Here is a 13,767-nt window from a genome sequence, read left to right on the forward strand (position 1 = left end):
CTAATTTATTTTACTGTGCGTTAAAGAAAACAATCATTTTGCAGGCTGGAAAAGGGCAAGACTCCATCCTGAATTCAGATAATTTCAGCCCCCTCTCAAATACGAAATACCTCTCTTCGAAAGGTAACAAATGATCTTCAGCAATGGGAAGTTTTGTATTCGGTCATGACTAATGATTTGCTTATGTGAAGTTTGTTATGATTTGATGACAGGTCCATTGCGTGGACGTTCATTCTGGTACAATGTAATGGCAGCCTAATTTCTGATTACTTCCTTGTCCTAAAGCAGTCTAACTGAGAAGCCTGAAAACTGCAAGTGGCAGGCACAAAGGTCCCAAGTTTCAGTGCAGCCTGCTGTGCCATTATCTGTGGCCAGTATGGTATAGGCAAGGCACTTAACTTCACAGGAAGAACCAGGCTGAGACTCAAAACTATGACCAGCTGGTTGGGAGGGAGTGTCTGGGTTATCAGCCTCCATTAAGTGGATTTGCTGCACCCCTGGAAATATTAAATTCAAACGCCTCCTGAAAAAGTTAACACACAAACTATGGCAGATTTAAAAGGCCAGTGACTACCTAATCACATTCAAAAGCTTGTGATTTTCATAGCAGTTCGGAATGTCAGATTTATAACTTGACATAAGTGGGTAGAGACTCCTTTTTGGGTGCAACCAGGAAATTGCGCCCAAAAGGCACTTGAAATTGCGCTGGTTAAGTTAGGCTTGAAAATTTCGCTAAAATTTATTTGCATAGTCACAAGCATAAAATCTTCCATGAACCAGCCCAATCGGGCAGCGTAACAGGACGTAATCATTTTTTTTCTCTTTCCATTAAAAAGTATTCCTTGATTGTATTTAAGAGTGGTAACCTGGTGCAGTTTTATTAATACAACTGAAAATGGTTCAATAAAAATAAGCATTTTTAATAAGGGTGTCCAGCTGTCCACCTGTGAGTAAACTGATTTAAAAGCACTGAAAATGACTTTAAAAACTACACTGAACCATTTAATAGTTTCATTGGTGTACATTAGTCAGTTTCTTAGTAAATTAAATATTATTTGATATAAAAAAACTTTTAAAACGTGCCTACTCGTGCGCCAAAGAAAATCAGTGCAATTTGAAGAGCTTTCCTGAACCAGCGCAATCTCGCAACTTCGACCTGGAAGCGTGGCCGGTTTTGTTGGCACAGCCTGATTCGGGCGAATTGAATCTTGAATCAGTGTAAAAGATCGCAGAAAGCACAAACGTCAGTGGTTTTGGGCGTAACTCACTTACGTTTAAAATTCCAGTCTTTTGCGCTGGTTTGGCCGATTCCGCCCGGATTGCACTGATAATACGAATGTAAACAAGCGGAAACTCAACCCCAATATTTTTAAAATGTGCTCAGCGCAAGATATTAAAACCAAAAATGACAGCGGCAGTTTGCGATGACATAAATGTTCACAAACGACTGGTCAAACATTCTGTACCCATGAAGAAGTGTTTTGCCCCAGTTAGTGACAACTACAATGGAACAGAGCAATTTATAGCTGCTTCAAAACCATCAACTGAAAGATCTACTCTCGTCTCTGGTTCAACTGTTTATTCACGTCCACTCGTAAAATGGGTTGGAAAGTTTCAAGTTGCACTCATTTCCGTCATTAATGCTAGAATAATACGAAGTTTACAGTTTTGTTCCTCTGGTTTCAGAGCAAGAGTTCAAGTTTACAATTCTCCACACGACGAGTCCCTGCAACAGCATGATGGTATCCAGGAATGGCAAAGAGTTGCTTCCCCTCAAGAAGGAAGGGAAATCAAGAGGACAAACCAATCCATTTTGGTCTAGGGCTCCCTGGACGTTATTTCTGAGCTGCACTGGCAGAGGCCCAAGACCAGAGGTCGCAATTCCAGTTTGGAATATTGCAGGCCAAATTTTTTTTAATGGTGGGGTTGGGGAAAGAAACCAGAACCTAAAGCAGCAAACGATGAACTAGATGATACGGAAAGGCAGGTTATTCCATGAAAAGGATACTCGCTCTGTTAAATGCAACATCGAGTGCAGCACATAAAACAAAGTAGGGTTGCCAAACCTCCAGGACTGACCTTGCGTCTCCAGGAATTAAAGATTAATCTCCTGGACACTTCTGTGAGCAAACCCAGGAATACATCGTACCAGAGGTGGCAACCCAAAACTAGGCCACATCCAACTAATACATTCTCGCAGCTGATTGCTGTTAATGTGGCAGCTTCGACGTTTGTTTTTCAGACAATTACCTGCAGTATTTCAATTGTTTTTAGTTTTGTGTCCATGACTAATATATCCTCCTTCTCTGGCTCACTCTGTTGTTTAGCTGTTCCATCCTGTGGTGTGATGGGAGTCAAAGGCAGAAAGCCCCCTCCCCTCAAAACCACTTGGGTCATCAACTCTCCCACTCCATGAATTGACCTCATCACATTACTGCCTGCAATACACAAGTCCATCAGTCAGCATGGGTTTACAGAAGAGCGATCGGTACAAATAATGGAAACTTATCCTCAGGTTACAGTAACATCTTACTTCTGTTGTCATCCCCTTTAACCAGTTTGCTGATCGGGAAGACCGTTGCCATGTGGACGCAGTCCAAAATGGCGAGTAAGATTTTGGTTAATCTCAGGAGGTCACTAAAACTGTAGAAGCCGAAGTAGATCAGATTTCGAGCCAAATTCACAACCTGTGGAGTGGAAACAATCAATTAATTATCGTTCAAATATTGAAGTGGAAGTGTTGACATGGAGACATTTCCCCCAAGCTTTTTTAAATCTGCTCAAGTCTATACACAGATATACACAGAGGTCAATGTGCAGTACCTCAGGAGCAGCCAGACTATCAAAATAGGGCACCAAGTGTTAAGTGTATCCATGTGATTTATATCAATTAGTGTTAATTGTATTCAGGTGGTGCATATCAATTGCAAACTCTCTTGTATCCATTTATAAGAGCTGATCTAGGGTGTAGTGTGGAGCTCTGTGAATAAAGGCTTGAAAACAACCGAAGACTAGACTCTAGTATTCTGTCCTTCACCACCTGGCTATTCAATTTACAATACCAAGTCTTCAAAGGAGATCCAACAGGTATTCAAACATTTTCACCACATACGTATCCTCATAACTGCTCCAGCCTAAACATGGTAAAAGTGTGCAATATGCTATTGTTTTTGGCCTCTGAATTACAAAAGTGTGGAACGTAGGTGGTCAGAACACATCCTTGAGATAGTACCTTCAGAATTTTTGTCACTTGTCATATTTGAGTAGGTGACTACCTGGCAAACTGATAAATTAATGCCATATAGCTTACAACAATTTGCATTTGCATAGCATTCTTTATGTGGGAAAGGTGCCTCAGAACACGATACAGTGCAGAAAAGAAAGGAGGTCGTATGGGAGGGAATAACAGGGATGGAATTAATAGATGGGGCCAAAAAGGCAGGAGGATTGGAAAGTTTATGGAAAAATATTGAAAGCAGGAAGGGAGCATTCGCGAAGTCACGTTTCGAGGTGGTTAAGGCATAGATAGAGTCTCAGCAGCATGAGGGATGAGGTGAGGGTGGAAATGGGCAATGTTTTAAAGAGTAAGAGGTGGACTTGGTGAGAGATTGTATGTGGGCAAAACTGAGCTCCAAATCAAGCTGTAGAACTGCCAGACTTAACCAGAGATGGCAATTGGGCAGGTGATCGAGTCAAGAGGAGAAGCACATAGGAGCAGGCAGGAACCAAAAAAAGGCTTCAATTTTTTCCTACGTTGAGTGGGAGGAAATTTTGCTATCAGCCTGCCAACAGGTTTAGAATCAAAAGGGATGGAAGAAAGGTAGTTTAGAGAGTTGTGACTTATCTGTTGACCTACAGAATTAGTCCACTCCTTTACAGGATTAGTGCTGAGAGCAATAAACGTAGCACCACACACACACAAATATATAAATAAATATATTTATAAATAAACTTGCATTTCTAAGAATTACACAATTTGAACCATTTCACAATTTACTGGCTGGACTCAATAGTTCAAAAGTGCCTACTTGTCTGGTTTCAGTCATGTCTTTACGTGCCCTATTGATGGCAATCAATCCTTTAAACTATGGGTGTATTTACCTCAAATGTCAGCTTATTCTTCTCCTTGTCAGAGAAGGGAAATCTTTGGCAGACAACATCTCTCAAATACTCCTCCACAAACGCCATAGTCTGGGCAAAACGCTCTTTTATTTCATCTTTGGAAGTTCCATTGGAATCGTAACTAATCAAATAAAACAAAATGGACTTGAATACTCTTCAAAGAAATTCACGAGTGAAACACATCTGCTGCGTATTCACTTGTACTCTAGTCAGTCTTACTTGTTTTTTCTGTGAAAATAAAAATCTCTTTGGGGTGTCAAAGTTAAGGAAATAGCGATTTATTGTTCAAACAGAGCTTTCACATTTTAACATAACCTGCCACATTGCTCATAAGTAGACATCTATATATCATCCATGCTGGAGCAGCCAGCATCAGTCTGTTTAATGATAATGACCCAAAGCATTTCCAATTGCAAAGAGGTCACTTGTGGACAGTATAAAAACTGGATTCAGCTTATTGCTTTAATACTGTGCAAAACGTACATTAGACCACATAATCCTACAATTGCCAATCATTTAAAACCCTTTCAGTAAAAGCAATGTCCTCAGTACTGGGACCTCACCAGTGAGTTTTAAAAGGTCACCCTCACCTGATGTGTTAAAAGCCAATACACAACCCCTCCATTATCTCAATACACACGCCACCGATTCACAAGGGAAATATTAACGGTCATCTGAAAACTGAAATTTAAAAACCTAAACCAAGAACTATGGAGCTAAACGCTTCTACAATTCTATAGATCACAGCATTGACACCGGTTCAACGGTGAGCTACTGTCCCCCCTTTCCATCAATTTTCTCCCTTCTCCTCTGTGCACGGACTCCTTGCTGTGTCCGGTTCCATAGACATTGGTTGCCCTCTGGTGCCTCCGCCGAGTGATCATTCTTCATGTGTGAGCCCATTCAATGAGCATGGACAGGATATTTAATCTTACTGAATGGAGGAGCAGGCTCGAGGGGCCATTTGGACTACTTCTGCTCCTATTTCTTATGTTCTTGAGCACAGGACATCACAGGCACGCCTGATACTGTTCTCGTCCAACATCCACACATGCTTCCATTCCTGCAGGGGTCGCTGATTAGAAGCATGGCTAACTTTCTACTCCCTAACCGAGGGTGCAAAGGTAAACTACAGTTCTTGGGCTCTACCTGGTCTGTATGGATCAGCTCCTCCCTTGCATAGGCATGCTAAGCCATCAGAGAAACCTTTTACGTTCCCTCTTAACTCAACAGTGCTCAGCAGGATTGTTAATACACAAGTCTACTTGTACCTACAATGAAAAGGCAATAATCAGAAAGCTGGAGTACTCACTCGTCAATCGCTATCTGGGAAGGTATTTCCGACCACAGGCGGGCATACTTCACTGGAGTCACCTGTTCTTGGGGATCCCTATCAACATGCATGTGCAACATCAGTCGACAGAAAGAAGCTCGCAGGTCATACGGCAAGTTCTCGTCTGACATGCAACGAAGGATCAGATCCACGTCCAGCTGTCCTGAGACCGCATTGATGGCCAAATATTGACGATCCAGGCACATCCGAGCAAACAGGTTCAGCTGGTATCTGGAGAATGAAATATCAAGATAAGGGAGTAGATCTTTTATTGAAGAGATAACAGATTTTTTTATCCCTTCAGATAAAGGCTGGGAATGCTTAATTCAGCCATTTTCCTACAAATATAAAGGCAACATACATAAGTCAAGACATATTCACAAGCAGTGTCAAAAGCAACTGCTATTGAAAGTTACAGTCCTTCTTCCAGTTCATCCTGTAGTGTAAAACAAAGAAAGAACTTGTATTTATACGACCTAAGGGCATCTCAAAGCGCTTTACAGCCAATGAAGCACTTTTGAAGTGTAATGTTGTAAGGTAGGAAAAGCTGCAGTCAAATTGTGCACAGCAAGATCCCACAAACATCAATATGATAATGACCAGGTGATCTGTTTTAGTGATGTTGGCTGAGTGTTAAGTATTGGCCAGGATACTGGGAATAACTCCCCTGCTCTTCCTCGAATAGTGCCGTGGGATCGTTTATGTCCACTTGAGGGGGCAGATGGGGCCTGGGTTTAACATCACAACCAAACGAGGGCTCTTCCGACAGTGCAGGACTCCCTCAGTACTGCACTGAAGTGTCAGCCTGGATTATGTGCTCAAATTTCTGGAGTGGGGCTTAAACTCGCAACCCTCTGACTCAGAGGCGAAAGTGCTACCAACTGAGCCAGGTGCAAGACCACCTCAGTTCCATCTGCTGGAATCCCATGACTGTACAAGAGCGGCCCTAAACCTTCCAGTAATATGCTTTGAAGCTGTGTATTGGGTTTCAATTAGGAAGACATACCTGTAATAGCGGAGGACTTCTTGGTCCTCTTTTTGGCCCTCTTTGGCGTCTTGAGCTAATTCTCGGATGCTTTTGCTGCGCAGCTCTTTGCAACTGTCGTTCCAAAAGAGCCACACTTCTTCGTCTTCGCCAACCTCGAGCCGGCTCTCCCCACCATTCTCCACCTCAAACTCCACTCTGGACAAGACCAGCCTGCAAAAATAACAATTGCCCATGTGGAGGGGAAACATTAGAAACTCCAGTAACAGAATAAAGATTTGCGGCAATAAACCTACTGCAGGTAGCTGAATTGCATCAATCAGATACTAAATGGGACAATCAAGATAGGTTTTGATTACAGTTGAAAGTACGATAGTATTTTGAGGCATTGTTCAAGGCTAAATGCATGAGGTTTTATGTTTCTAGATTTTGTGAAACACTTTAATGATGTGAAAAACTCTATATAAATTAAAGTATTATATTTCCAAGTTCTACGCCTGCAAGATCGTGCAGCGAATCAGAAGTATTGGGCAGTACCAGGATCTCTTCTGAAAAGATAAAGAAAATCGCCTTTGATGAGTCACATGGAAAACATTTGTGAACTTCCAGTAATGTTTTCTGCTTTCCCTTTTTAGTTCTGCAGGTGAAACAGACCAACGTATTGCACAGTGACTGGCAGCACGAACAAAACTTTGCGGGAAGCATGATGTGACCTCACATTTTGGGTGTGTAGTTTAGCATGGACTTCAATTAATTTATCTGCATTTACGCAACTATAGGACATTTTAGAAATAGCTATTTTGACAAATGCTGAAACGTGGGCATAATTCTCCTGAGTTTTCTGTACAACATGAGCCGACATGGCCCAATAGGCTCCCAGGTCCACTGTGATAAGATGGCGCAATGTTTGCATCTGTCGGGTTGGTGTGGACACTTGTGAACATTACATGACCAAGAAGAGCACACACTCCGCAGTGCTGCAGACCTGCTGAGCAGCTGAGATGCAGTGGAGTAGCTGACATCAATGTCAAGACTGGGAAAAGGAGGTTTGGAGTGTCACACACTTTACAGGAAGCCACACGTTAACAACACAAACTCAGGTCAGATAGGAAATGCATGCAAGAAATCCAGAGACCCCATGTGCAGCACCCACAGCAAGGCAGTTCCAAAAAGAAATCCCTTGTCACAGATGGGCAAGCAATTGTGACTTGTACTGGCTGCCACGCATGAAAGTCCAGAATCCACTTCTTCTAGTCACACATCCAGTTCAACATTTCAGTCATTTCATCATGGAAACACCATCTACAGAATTTCAGAACTACATTATCCCATCTTCACCCAGGCTGTTTAGGAGATAATACACATTCCCACACAATAACTCAAAATACATTGCTGCTTTCCTAAAGATGGGTCAGTGGCTGATGTATCCTCCATTCAATTACAGCACCATGAATGTGGCACTACCTAAATTACTGAATGCCTACAAGCAAATCACTTGCTGCAATTGCAGAAGGCATTGAGGATACATAGATCTATCCCACAGTAATAGTGCCAGTTCCTAATGGACTCCATGCCCTGTCGACTCCAGACTGATTAAGGTAATAGGATACACGAAACATGAACAGTCCAAACAAGTCAGTAACTGAAGTAACTTTTTTTTCTTCAAAATATTTCTCTCTTGAGACGACTTTTTTTTTAATATAAACATATAAAACACAAAGCACTTGCAAAGGTCAGATAAATCAAACTACCCTAGTTGTATTCAGTAATTGGATTTTCTATTAATTTGTGCCTTGCTGTAGCCGAGCTCCATTTTACTGGACTATAGCCAGGCAACGGAAAGTTGTACTGCTGGTAACACGTTAATGAAGTTTAGGAAACTAAGCCATGCACAGAAAATTCACAAATCATCTCCCCTCTTATCTACAATTGCATTGCCGTGTGAATTTTACCAAATCCCTTTCTGACATTGTTTCCTCTCCATTTTCTTTCTCCTTATTCTTCTACTTGTTTAATTTTGGTTCTGTACCTATTCTTTGTTCAGTTCTGTTCCTCTCTCTGTGATCCCTGTTGTTTTGATCCCATTAGTTTTCTCCAAGTTTTCAAAGTCCAATCCCAATTCTATTTTTGTCTTGTTAGTTTTTCCATGGTCTGCTATTTACGTTCCACTTTGCATTGCTAATACTCTTACTGTATGTGTTCTGTATTATACCAGTGTGGAGCCTTTCTGATAAGAGATATGATTTTGGTTGCCCTGACCACTGAAAAGTGAGGCTTCGTACTAATCCAGAGATTGCTGTCAAGTGCAAAGGTTCTGATTATGGTTTACAGCTGCTTTTGAAGGGTTGTCAGATTGAAGCTAGTGGCCGACATAGTTTGTGAGGATATTCTTGCTCGCTTTGTGGAATATTCCTTGGCCCATTTGTTTTGGAGGGTGACAGTGGAGTACTGTGGCTAAGACTGTGAAGCTCTACTCAACTGTTAGCCTCCTTGGTCATGGTCATAGTGGAACGACACGCAGGAGTCTATTCTTAAAGTGCAACTCATCCTGTTCTTAGTACAAAGCCTCAGATTAACAGTCTTTGAGGGAAAGGTATGGTTGTTGTCCATGGAAATGTTCATGTGTGCAACCGTCAATTAGCATTTCCTGAACATCTGGATGCAACAATGGGATTAACACTGGTAGAATTTGCCAGCCACTTCAAATTGGAAGAACTTTCTATGATGCTTTGTAAAGAAACAGTGTTCATTGAGAGTCACAGCTGTGCATCAATCTGAGGCATACCACCTGCACGTGGTTGAGCTGGGTGACCATTTTGAAAGTTTCCTCCTACCGGAGATTAGTCAAAATCGAGGTCTGGCATGGGTCCAATCCTTCTGCCCTCTTTGTTAATGTGTGGAGGCAGAATTAAAACTGCATCTCCTTATATATACAATGGCACAGGAATGCTAAAGGAATGTATTCTTTGATCCTCTTAGCCTCTAGTCTGATACCCTCCGGGATAACCTTGATCCCCTTTATATTGCCGAATTTTGAATGAGTGCTGAACACAGTTGGATAAAACAAAAGCAGTCTAAGACACTGTGAAACAGGTTACTAGCAAACGTAGGCAGGCCCTATGCTAACCTGGAACCAAATTTAATATAATTACGTTCACTCTGCTAAGCAAGGTAACCGTGAATCCAGTGGCTTTGTTTCCTGCGGTTACTGATGGGCGTGTCACTCGCAAAAGAAGCTACACACTACTGAACCTGGTAACAGTATGCACCCTCTTAGCATTTGGCCCCAGATGTAGTACAGCTCAAAATCTTGAAACAAAAGAATCGAGTTTCTCAAACTCCAGGGTAAGTTTATTTGAAAGTTTAATTGACAGATATCTGCAAGATAGCTGCTTCTACATATGGACTGCTCATGGGGAAGACAGGATAGAGGGCATGGAAATGTTTTACATGGAAAGCTATTGGCCAGGTTTGAACAATGGACAGACAAGTCTAGATGGATATCATGCCGTCTGGCTCGGCTGTCTTTTGGGGTTTGGGAGACATTTAGCAGAACTTCACTCAGGTAATTTGTAAATGTGGCAAAATCCATGCTAGCACAAATTAATCGTGGTCTGTGAAAGAAGCAGACTTGGTGGACAAATTAACTTCTCTTATTTCATGCTTTTTCTTTTTTGAAGTCGGAGAGCATGAAAGAAAAAGGAAGGACTTGCATTTCTATAGTGACGTTCACAACCTCAGGACGTCCCAACGTGCCTTACTTATGAAGTGTAGCCACTGCAGTAATGTAGGAAATTGAAATCAGAAGCAAGAAGGCATCTGCAAAGGCCCAGGAAAATAAACACTCCTCCTTTTGTAGCAGTACAAACAATTTTATGAAAACAAAAAGGTCATCGATCTGAAACACTAACCCTATCTTCCTCTCTCTACAGATTCTGCCTGACCTGCTGAGTGCTTTCTGTTTTTATTTCATGAAACCAAAAGCCATTCAGTCAAAGTCAAGGAACAGCCAGGATCAAAAGCAACTGGCAAACATCAGCAGGAAAAACTTAACTATCTGAAGTTAAATTTTTTTTTTCACTTGAACTTTTCCCTTCCCTGGTGCTTTTGCTCCATTACCACAGATGCTGTCCTCGTGGCTGTGTGCACTGCTGAAAGAAAGCATGTGTGAACTATCTAGAACAATGACAGGGAGTTCGACTACCTGGACGGACAAGGACAGCAGGCACAACAGAACACCACCACCTGCACGTTCCCCCCACCCCCTCCAAATCACACACCATCCTGACTTAGAAATATATCACTGTTCCTTCATCGTCGCTGGGTCAAAATCCTGGAACTCCCTACCTAACAGCACTGTGGGAGAACCTTCATCACACGGACTGCAGTGGCTCAAGGTGGCTCACCACCACCTTCTCAAGGGCAATTAGGGATGGGCAATAAATGCTGGCCTTGCCAGCGACGTCCACATCCCATGAACGAAATAAAAAAATTGTACGCAAACTGTATACAGAATTGCTCAAGATGGTGGCCGATGTCTTATGTTCTTATATGAGAACTATTTCATAAGAAATAGGAGCAGGAGTAGGCCATACGGCCCCTCGAGCCTGCTCCGCAATTCAATAATATCATGGCTGGGCTTCGACCTCAACTCCACTTTCCCGCCCGATCCCTATATCCCTTGATTCCCCTAGAGTCCAAAAATCTATCTGTCTCAGCCAGTTTATATAAAAAAAAACTGAAATGGCTTGATGGGCGATAAAAAAAATTGAAATCTTTTTCTTAAAAGGTTCATAATGAAACTATATGAAAAACAATAATGGTGCTTGAATATATTCAAGCAGCATTATTCAATGACACAGCATCCACAGCCCTCCGGGGTAGAGAATTCCAAAGATTCACAACCCTCTGCATGAAGAAATTCCTCCTCATCTCAGTCTTGAATGGCCGACCCCATATCCTGCAACTTAGCCCCCTAGTTCCAGACACTCTTGGCAGGGGAAAACAATCTCTCAGCATTTACCGTGTCAAGCCGCCTTATAATCTTATATGTTTCAATTAGATCATCTCTCATTCTTCTAAACTCCACAGAGTATAGGCCCATTATACTTAACCTCCCTTCGTAGGACAACCCTGTCATCCCAGGAATTAATCGAGTGAACTTTTGCTGCACCGCCTCCAAGGCAATATATCCTTCCTTAGATAAGGAGACCAAAACTGTACACTGTGCTCCAGGTGAGGTCTCACTAAAGCCCTGCAGTAAGACTTCCTTACTCTTGTACTCCAACCCCCTTGCAATAAAGGCCAACATGCCATTGCTTTCCTAATTGCATGCTGTACCTGCATATTAACTTTTCATTTTTCTTGTGTGAGGACACCCAAGTCTCTCTGAACACCAACATTTGTTTCTCACCATTTAAAAAAATTCTGTTTTTCTATTTTTCCTACCAAAGTGAGTAACCTCACATTTCCCCACATTATACTCCACCTTCTTACCCACTCACTTAACCTGTCTAAATCCTTTTGCAGACTGTGTCCTCCTCACAGCTTGCTTTCCCACCTAGCTTTGTATCGTCAGCAAACCTGGATACATTACACCCTGTCCCTTCATCTCAGTCATTAATATAGATTGTAAATAGCTGAGGCCCAAGCACCGATCCTTGCAGCACCGCACTAGTTACAGCCTGCCAAACTGAGAATGACCCGTTTATCCCTATTCTCTTTTCTATCCTTTAACCAATCCTCTATCCATGCTAATATATTACTCCCAACCCCATGAGCCCTTACCTTGTGTAACAACCTTATGTGGCACCTTATCGAATGCCTTTGCAAATCCAAATATACGACATCCACTGGTTCCCCTTTATCTAACCTCCTTGTTATATCCTCCAAAACACTAATAAATTTGACAAACATGATTTCCCTTTCATAAAACCATGTTGATTCTGCCTAATCATATTATGATTTTCTAAGTGTCCTGTTACCACTTCCTTAATAATGGATTCCAGCATTTTCCTGACGACCGACGTCAGGCTAACTGGCCTGTAGTTCCCTGTTTACTCTCTCCCTCCCTTCTTGGAGTAGTGGGGTAACATTTTCTACCTTCCAGTCCAATGTGTTTAACTCTTTTGAATTGCCTTTCATCTCTCTCCAGAACAGATTATCCAGCATCTTGCAAATCCTGTTAATGGGGACTGAAGCACTGAATTATACCAAATAAGCTTATATCTTAAGAATAAGTAATTGGTACTTAAACTTGCATTAATTGAACATTGAAATATTGTATTGGACTGAAGGGGGACCAGATAATTACTCTCCATTCATCTATCCCATCTCCCATGCTATCTGGAACAACCTGGGCCCAACTGCCTTCAGCTGCTTCATCAGTGACCTTCTCTCCATCATAAGGTCACAGTGAGGCTGTTTGCTGATGATTGCTCAATGTTCAGCTCCATTCGTGATTCTTCAGATAATGAAGCAGTACTTGACCACATGCAGCAAGACCTGGACAACATCCAGACTTGGGTTGATAAGTATCAGGCACTTGTGTGGCACACATGTTACTTGCCAATGGCCATCCCAACCAAGAGAAAGCCTAACCAACTCCTTGACATTCAATGGCATTACAATCACCGAATCCCCCACCATCAACATCCTGGGGGGTCACCATTGACCAGAAACTCAACTGGATCAGCCACATAAATGTCGTGCCTACTGGACCAGGTCAGAGGCTGGGTATTCTGTGGCGAGTGGATCACCCTCCTGACCCCCCAAAACCTCTCCACAACCTACAAGGCACAAGTCATGAGTGTGATGGAATATTCTTGACTTGCTTGGGTGGTACCACTGCAACAACACTCAAGAAGCTCGACACCATCCAGGACAAAGCAGCCCCCTTAATCAGCACTTCATCCATTAGGCTAAACATCCACCCCTGCCACCACTGGTGTACTGTGGCTGCAGTGTGTACTATCTAGAGGATGCACTGCAGCAACTCGCCAAGGCTTCTTTGGCCACACCTCCCAAACCAGTGACCTCCACGACATAGAAGGACAAAGGAAGCAGCTACATGGGGACACCATCAGCTCCAAGTTACTCTCCATTCACACACCATCCTGACCTTTTTATTATTCGTTCATGGGATGTGGGCGTCGCTGGCGAGGCCGGCATTTATTACCCATCCCTAATTGCTCTTGAGAAGGTGGTGGTGAGCCGCCTTCTTGAACCGCTGCAGTCCGTGTGGTGACGGTTCTCCCACAGTGCTGTTAGGAAGGGAGTTCCAGGATTTTGACCCAGCGACGATGAAGGAACGGCGATATATTTCCAA

At 42.5% G+C, this 13,767-nt stretch overlaps 1 protein-coding gene across 6 annotated transcripts in view; it reads right to left on the minus strand.

Annotated features, from left to right (window-relative positions):
- The window catches only part of itpr1b (inositol 1,4,5-trisphosphate receptor, type 1b), a 439,399-nt gene that overhangs the window by 246,251 nt on the left and 179,381 nt on the right, over nt 1-13,767 (minus strand). For all 6 annotated transcript variants that reach the window (XM_067998943.1, XM_067998947.1, XM_067998944.1 and 3 more), the window contains exons 19-23: nt 6,462-6,653; nt 5,435-5,686; nt 4,102-4,243; nt 2,534-2,687; nt 2,251-2,438 (exon numbers count right to left, since the gene is read on the minus strand). In XM_067998943.1, the coding sequence (XP_067855044.1) occupies nt 2,251-2,438; nt 2,534-2,687; nt 4,102-4,243; nt 5,435-5,686; nt 6,462-6,653 (928 nt within the window). The remainder of the gene's footprint in view (nt 1-2,250; nt 2,439-2,533; nt 2,688-4,101; nt 4,244-5,434; nt 5,687-6,461; nt 6,654-13,767) is intronic.

The sequence above is a fragment of the Heptranchias perlo genome, chromosome 17 (genome assembly GCF_035084215.1).
Source record: "Heptranchias perlo isolate sHepPer1 chromosome 17, sHepPer1.hap1, whole genome shotgun sequence".
Lineage (NCBI taxonomy): Eukaryota > Metazoa > Chordata > Chondrichthyes > Hexanchiformes > Hexanchidae > Heptranchias > Heptranchias perlo.